The following is a 7,652-nucleotide window of genomic DNA, read 5'->3' as shown; positions in this document are numbered from 1 at the left end:
AAATTCTAGAAGAGCACACAAATACATCTTTTGTTAGCTGCCAGAACAATTATGCCACCCTATCTTGTAGATTCCAGAAAATTCCACTGAGCTTTGGTGAGAGAGTGAGTGTTGTGTTATGAAAGTAGTTTTGACTTCCTGAACCACCTGTGCGGGGCTCTCCTGCGGGTCCTGGGGTACACCAACAGGCGAACACGGGGGTCAGCCACAGATGTTTATTGACAAAGAGCTCAAGAATCCCCTGGCTCAAATCTAGGGTGACTTCATGGGCCTTTTCCTGGCTCCAGGCTGCAGGGCACTCACAGCAGCCATGGCTTGTTCTTGGGCTGGTACTTGGGCTTCACACAGCACATTTTGCCGTTTGTGCAGTAAACATAGACCTTCTCCTTCCTGGAGCATCTCTGGCGGCATTTGCCATGAAGGTTCCAGCACCTCAAGGCGTCACCTGAAACGAAGGAGAGACAGGAGGAGTTTGGGGTTTTAGGGTGAGGAGAGGGAACCCCTCATGGGGTCACCAGGGTGGAGTGATAGAGGAATAGAAACTGAAGTTCAAGGAGGTTAACTCCGCTGGAATCTGTGGATCGTGGGATTAGAGAGAGGGAAAGAGAAAGAGAGAGAGGGAGGGGTGAGCAAGAGTGCAGGGAGCCCCCAGTCTTCGGAGTAGTTATCAGGTTTAAAGAAACTACCAAAGGCCAGTGAAAGAATCTCGAAAGGAAGTAGGAGAACGATCCCCATGATTGTGAGGGTCTGGGAATGTTCTGTATGCCCACCTCCCTGAGGGGAAAGGCCAGAGGGTCATTGCCAAATTAGCCCTAGACCAAAGGAGGTCCCTGAAGAAGCTTAACAGTCAGTTCTAAGATTGTCCATCTGATTACTAGTGACCTAAGTGCCCGGCAGAACATGATCCAGCACTCTTGAAAGGAATATAACTGAATACAGCAACCAAGGGTGTAAATTTGACAGGGTATAGAGCCGCCAGCTAATTTTCCAGGCAAAACAACAACAACAACAACAAAATCAGGAAAATATGACCCATAACCAGGAGAAAATCAATCCACTGATCCAGAAATAACAAAGATGATGGAACTGGCAGATGGACATTTTTTAAAAAAAAATTATTTATTTATTTAGTTTTCGGCGGACACAACATCTTTGTTTGCATGTGGTGCTGAGGATCGAACCTGGGCCGCACGCATGCCAGGCGAGCGCCCTACAGCTTGAGCCACATCCCCAGCCTCAGATGGACATTTTAAATATGCTCCACAGGCTAAAAAAGGTACAGGGAGAACAAGGGCATGATGAGAAGAAATAAAGGTGTAAAAATATTCATATGGAAATTCTTGAAATGAAACATTAGTGAACGAAGAGCTCATTTTGTGAGGTTAAGGGCAGATTAGACTGAAGAAGGAAAGATGGATGAAGGTGAAGACATAGCAACAGAAACTACCAACATGAACCACAGAGGGGGAGCCAGGGCGGGAGAGGGAGGGAGAGAGAGCGCAGACATAATGAGCAGATTAGCATTCCTCCAGCCAGAGCCCCAGAGGAGAAGAGAAGGAGAGACCCAAAACATCACTTGAAGGAATAATGGCAAAGAAGTTTCAAGGTTGACAACAATAGTCAATGCACAGAAGCAAGAGCCTCAGTGAACTCCAAGCAGAACAAAACCTGAAGAGAAGCAGGCAGAGGCATGTCATAGCAAATCCTAAAAATCATGCTAAAGAAAAAAATCTGAGAGAGCCACAGGACACATGAAATACACAGGGAAAATGATGACAATAATAGAAGAAGTCCATCAAAAACTGCACACTATCAGAAGACAATAGAGAGAGGCTTTTAAAGTAACAAAAGGAAACAAATTCAATCCAGGCCAGGTGTGGGGGGGGCACACCTATAAACCTAGTGACTTTGGAGGCTGAGGTGGGAGGATCACAAGTTCAAGGCCAACATTGGCAATTTAGCAAGACGCTAAGCAGCTTAAGAAGACTGTCTCAAAATAAAAGCAAAAAGGGTTGGGGTGTATCTGAGTGGAGCGTGCCCCTGGGTTTTCAATCCTTAGTACAAAAAAAAAAAAAAAAAAAAAAAATCAATCCAGCTCCTTCCTTCCTTCCTCCTTCACTTTCTCCCTCCCTTCCTTCCTTTCTTCCTTCTTTTCTCCCAATCTTTCAGGTGATTGAGCCCATAGGGTCTTTACCACTGAGTCACATTCCCAGCCCTTTTTATTTTGGGACAGGTTCTCATTAAGTTGCTTAGAGCCTCACTAAATTGTTGAGGCTGGCCTCTAACTTGTGATCCTCCTTCCTTATCCTCCTGAGTCTCTGGGATTATAGGTGTCTGACACCATGCATGACTCAACCCAGAATTCTTTACACTGCATAAGTCCTCTAAAAATGGGGAGCTACAACTTTAGCTGAGAAATTTTATCACCGAAAGATGTCACTACAAGAAGTGTTAAAAGAAGTTATTCAGGCAGGAGAAGAATTATATCAGATGGAAGATTAGATGTCTACATAAAGGAGTAAAGAGAGCCATAATTGATTAATATGTGGCCAAAAGTGAACAACATTTGTTCTCATTTAAAATATAATTGCTTAGGGCTGGAGATACAGTGGAAGACCATTTGTGTCATATGTGCGAGGCCCTGGGTTCAATCCCATCACTGGGAAGAAAAAGATGATCATTTAAAGCAAAATGAGAGCAATGCACTGTGGGGGTCATAGCAGGTATAGAAGTGAAATGTAAAGCAAAAGCACAAAGGCCCAGGGGGCGGACATGGAAGTGGCTCTTTGAAGGCTCCACACCCCTGGAATTACTACTCCAAGGCAGACCAGGCAAGGATAAAATTGGCTATTACAAATCTTAGAGCTCGCTCAAGATCTGGTGCAGGAATTGTACAAGATGGGCCTAGAATATTTTGTTACACCCTGAAATCGCTTCCATTCATTAATAAAGGACAAAACGCTGAGAATTCCTCTTTTCTCAAGTCACCAGTATTGGAAACTTTGTACTGAAATCATTATCATTCTTCCCCGAGGAACCAGGTCTTTCCACACTGAAAAGCAGCCTGATTTCTGTCAGGTACAGAGTTGTCAGATAAGGAATTTGGGGATGCAAAATCCCCCCTATTTCTTGGTTTTGTGCTTTCCATGGAAATGGGGGGTCCTGAAGCCATTTCTCAGCCTGAGGCCTGCTGTGAATCCCTGTCCACGTTGTGCTGAGGTTCGGCTTTGCCTAGAAGTCAGACTCAGCCCTTCCCCTTAGTCTGATGACAAACCCAGTTCTGTCTTCGTTGGGTGAGACGGTTATAGGACGAGCACCTGATCACATTTACTAAGTCACTCATTTGCTTTATGTGATTTTCAATATCTGGGATTCTGTGTTTTATTTTGCAAAGAAGACAAGGAAAAACCATCATTTTAACAGCAGCATCTTGGTTTTTAACTTGAGTGTTAGGATGAGCTATTGGTCTGGGAGAGAGGAAAGATACTCAGGCTTTTTGTTTTAGCCTCTTTGGAGGCTATTTAGCAAGAATCTACACATTTTGAAAATACGAATAATCTTTACCTTGCAACTTCCTTTCCAGATGCCTATCCCAGGAAAATAGCCACAGATATAGACCAAGAGGACTTTAGGGAGCAGGTACAACTATCCCTGAGTTAGACACCCACCCTCGGAGAACTTCTGGTCCAGTGAGGGGAAGAGGGGAAGAGAGCTCAAGTGTGGTTCAAGTTAAGGAGCAAGAACTGAGTGCTCCAGGGGTCAAGGGTCAGGCTGAGGGAGCTTCCTCCCAACTCCCATCTTGCCCACAGGAAGTGGAAGGGAAACACTTGCAATTGTTTCCAGGGCACTGGGCAGTCTCAATCCACTTCCTGTAACCGCAGCAGCAGGCTTGAGAGCCCTGGTGGAGCTCAATCCTCCTCTGCCAGCCCAGTGGGACAAGCTGGGCACAGTGGTCTTCTGCTTCTCCGCCGCTGCAGCCTGCGGACTGACCTGACCCCGGGAAGCGGAGAGAAGTCGTGGGGAAAGGCAGGGCAAGAGGATCTGTGGCTATAAACACCCAGGATGCTCTGGAGAGATCGCCAGGGCAGGGGCGCACTCCCTGCGGGCAGTCAGAGCATAGCTCAGGGACATTGCCAGTGCTTTAGAGAAATTCCTGTCTGCTGCGAGGACACAGCACGGCATGGGACCGCCTGAAGGGGGGTTTGAAATGGCTGAGAGATGCTACCAACGTTTCCCTCTGCTCTCCTGTAGCATAATATGGATCTGGAAAGTCTGCAAATTCTCTTGTCTCTGGTGAAGACAGGGAAAGAGGTGACGAGAGTTGAGATCCAGAGGAACCTGCCAAGGCTAGACTCCAATGAGGAAGGCAGGAAGAGAAGGTGTGAATAGCCTTAATCTGGAAACCACATGGAAGAATTGATTGAAATGAAGGGTCAAGTCAATGGGGACCAACCTCTGACAAGGCCAGGGGATTTCACCAGCCATGGGATCTGGTAGCAAGTACTAGAATACTCACTAACCATACCCAGTGAGAGCTATCCCAGAAGTCAGTGAGGATCAGGCCCAGGGCCTTAATTACCACCTCCTGCTCCTGCCCCAGGTCCTCTGCACCTGCTATTCCCTGAAGCCTATGTGTTCTTCCCCATCACTAACTCCTTGTGCTCCCTAAGGTCATAGAGAGTCATGCCTCTCCCTTAAACATGGCAAATCCACCTCCTGGTATTTGCTATCCCCTTTACTACCTATTCTACTCATTGAACTCATCACCTGTCATACTACAAATTTCACTTATTATTCTAAAAAATTCATTGGGCCAGTAGAATGTAAGGTCAAAGAGGACATAGATTTTGCTCATCTTGCTTTGTTCTGTTTTGGTCCCTCTAGAACCTATCACAGAGTCTGACACATGAAATCCATTCAACTGTATTTACTGAATGAACCAACTCATTAATTCATTGATGACCTATCCAGTCATTTCCTCCTAAACCCAGATGGAATTCTGGGAAGGGGAAGATGGGGCATAAGAAAGAAGACATGCCAAAAGACCAAATTCAAGAGACTGAAGCCAAGCATGGTGGCACAAATCTGTAAGCCCAGCCACTGGGAGCCTGAGGCAGGAGGATCACAAGTTCAAAAACAGCATGGGCAACTTAGCAGACCCTATCTCAAAGTGAAAAATAGCAAGGGCTGGGGGTGTTGCACAGTGGTAGAGCACTTGCTTAGCATGAGTGAGGCCCTGGGATCAATCCCTAGTAACAGGGAGTGGGGGGAGGGAGGGAGGGAGAGAGAGAGAGAGAGAGAATATGAATAATTTTTTTTTTTTTGGGTATTGAACTCAGGGGCACTCAACCACTGAGCCACATCCCCAGCCCTATTTTGTATTTTATTTAGAGACAGGGTCTCACTGAGTTGCTTAGCGCCTCGCCATTGCTGAGGCTGGCTTTGAACTCATGATCCTCCTGCCTCAGCCTCCTGAGCTGCTGGGATTAAAGGCGTGCACCACTGAAGAAAAGCAAACATCTAGCTGCTGAGTTTAAAAGGCACAGCCCCTGTGCAATCTCTCCTGCTCCTTCCTCCCACCGACTCCTCCATTATCAGAATAGAAGTTCCTGGGAACTTTCAGATAAGTCATAGAAAATAAAGAAACTGCTTGTTTTTCTTCCCCAGAGAAAAATTTCAGTGTGTTCATTGTTGTTCCTTGAACCTGATATCACTGTGCACCCACGATGCTGTCAGACCTTGGGAGAAGTGAGGAGACTGACCCTGTGAGCATCTGAGGGGCTTTGGGAGCCACAGAGTTAGAAAACAGCGGGGTGGGCTCTCACCTGGGTTCTGTGCTTTCTTCTTTACCCCAGTTGGGTGGTGTTTCGAGCCATAGACAGATGCAAGGACCTAGGTGAACTTGCTTAGGGATTTCTCACATTCGGACTCTGGAATGGTAAGTGTGGGCCTTGGGGAGGGCAGAAGCTTCTGCCAGATGAGCAGGAGGTGGCAGGTGGCTGGTGCTAGGCTGGGGTGGGCAGACCTGCCCAGGGCCCTTTTCTGGCTAAGTCTTCCCGCAGTCTCACCTGGCCCTGGAGGCTGAGACCCGGGCCGTGGACACATGTTCAGCTTCCCCCTATCCAACCTACAGTCGGGACAGTTCCCTGAAGGCACCGTGCTCTCTCCCACGTCTGGACCCTCGAGCAAGCTGACCTCTGCCTGGGCCACCCTTCCTGCTCTACCTCTTCTCCTTCCCTTTCTCTTTTCTTCTCAATTCTCAGGACCGGGTATCCCTCCAGGACTGTGCTGCCCTCTGCCTGGGCTGGCCCCTCCCAGGTGTACCTAGTCCCTGCTTCCCCCTGCCACCGCCTGGGTGGCAGGGCTGTTTAGCTGCCTCCCCAGGGCCATGCCGTTTATCTCCGTGGCCCTGGCTCCCAGCACAGAGTCGGGGCAGAGACAGCAAAGTGAATATAAGCTTTTCTCTCCCATTAAGGCAGCTGAGATCTCTCCTGGGGACATTTTTGCAAAGGTTCTGCTATTGCCCTGTCCTCCTCCTGGCTTCTCCTACCCACCTGTCCCCCTCTTCCTCATGTGCCAGGCCACCTGGAGCTGAGCAGGGGAAGGGAGGGTGGAGTGACTGGGGAGAAACTCTGGGTGTTGCAGTTGGTACCTGAGATCTGCAACCTGGTGCCGGCCAGTGACCTCCTCTGCACGACCCTGAATGCTGGCCCCTTGCTGGCCCAGGGAGTCAGTCCTCCCTGCCCTTGAGGCCGGACCTCAGTCTCTCCATCTTTCCCCTCCCCAGAAGGGGTCCAGGTTACCTGGAGTGAGCTGGGACAAGAGCAGCAGAGCCACCAAAGTCAGCGATAGGAGCTTCATGGTTGGAGCCGGCTCGAGGCAGAGCAGCTAGCAGGGCAGAGCCGTGGCAAAGCTAATGGGGGCTGGGGGACTGCCCTGTCTCTGGCCAACACTCCCTCTGATCGCCCGGAACTCAGATGCCCATGGGGACAGTCCCACGCCCCAAGTCCACAGTGTGGGTCACACATCCCTGCCGATAAGCCTCCCTGTATCTTTCTGACAGCAGGGTGCTCGGCCAAGGTCAAGGATGCGCACAGCGCCCAGCTCGAAAGCGCCGGCACCCAGTGACCACGAGGGGGCGCCACGAACCAGACTCCGGAGGGTCCGGGAAGACTTGGAGCGGAGGCGCCCCGAGCAGGGGACGGAGAGTAAACGCCCCAGCTACAGCCACGAGCCGGAATGAGGCTGCAGGCTGAGGAGTGTGTGGAACAGACGCAGCTGCGGCGAAGAGGGAGAGGACAATGGCAGTGAGAGAGGAGGCTCCGAGCACCGCCCCTGCCCACCGAGCCGGGCGCCCACTGCCAAGGCCGTCCTCTGGGTGCCAGGTCCTGCGCTTTCCTCAGAGACCCAAGAACCCGCGATTCCGGCTGCCTCCTCTGGATCCAGGGTGTGAAAACTCACGGGGTTTCCTCTGGTCCCCTAGCCCTTGGGTGGGAGGGGCTGCATCCTGTAGTTACTAATGTGTCGCCTGGGGGTCCTGTTTGTGTTCTTTCAAACTTTCAGCAAACAAGTTGTAACCGTTGCCTCTACTAAAATCTTGGGTTTCAACTATTTATGTGCCTTCTCTTTCCTGGCTGGACCCTGCTTGATAC

General features: G+C 49.7%; 1 protein-coding gene across 1 annotated transcript; it reads right to left on the bottom strand.

Annotated features, from left to right (window-relative positions):
* Positions 1–299: 299 nt before the first annotated feature.
* Defb123 (defensin beta 123) lies at positions 300–6,861 on the bottom strand. Its single transcript, XM_027945117.1, has 2 exons — positions 6,804–6,861; positions 300–445 (listed from the first exon to the last, which is right to left on the bottom strand). The coding sequence occupies exons 1-2, from the start codon at positions 6,859–6,861 to the stop codon at positions 300–302; spliced, it is 204 nt and encodes a 67-aa protein (XP_027800918.1).
* Positions 6,862–7,652: the final 791 nt, after the last annotated feature.

Source organism: Marmota flaviventris, chromosome 2, assembly GCF_047511675.1.
Source record: "Marmota flaviventris isolate mMarFla1 chromosome 2, mMarFla1.hap1, whole genome shotgun sequence".
NCBI classification, from domain to species: Eukaryota; Metazoa; Chordata; class Mammalia; order Rodentia; family Sciuridae; genus Marmota; species Marmota flaviventris.
This window is presented reverse-complemented; position numbering and strand designations above follow the sequence as displayed.

Coding starts and splice junctions, on each gene's coding strand:
- Defb123 (XM_027945117.1), bottom strand. CDS start 6,861: ATGAAGCTCCTATCGCTGACTTTGGTGGCTCTGCTGCTCTTGTCCCAG. Junction 446..6,803: donor CTTGTCCCAGCTCACTCCAG/GTAACCTGGACC, acceptor CCTTCGTTTCAG/GTGACGCCTTGAGGTGCTGG.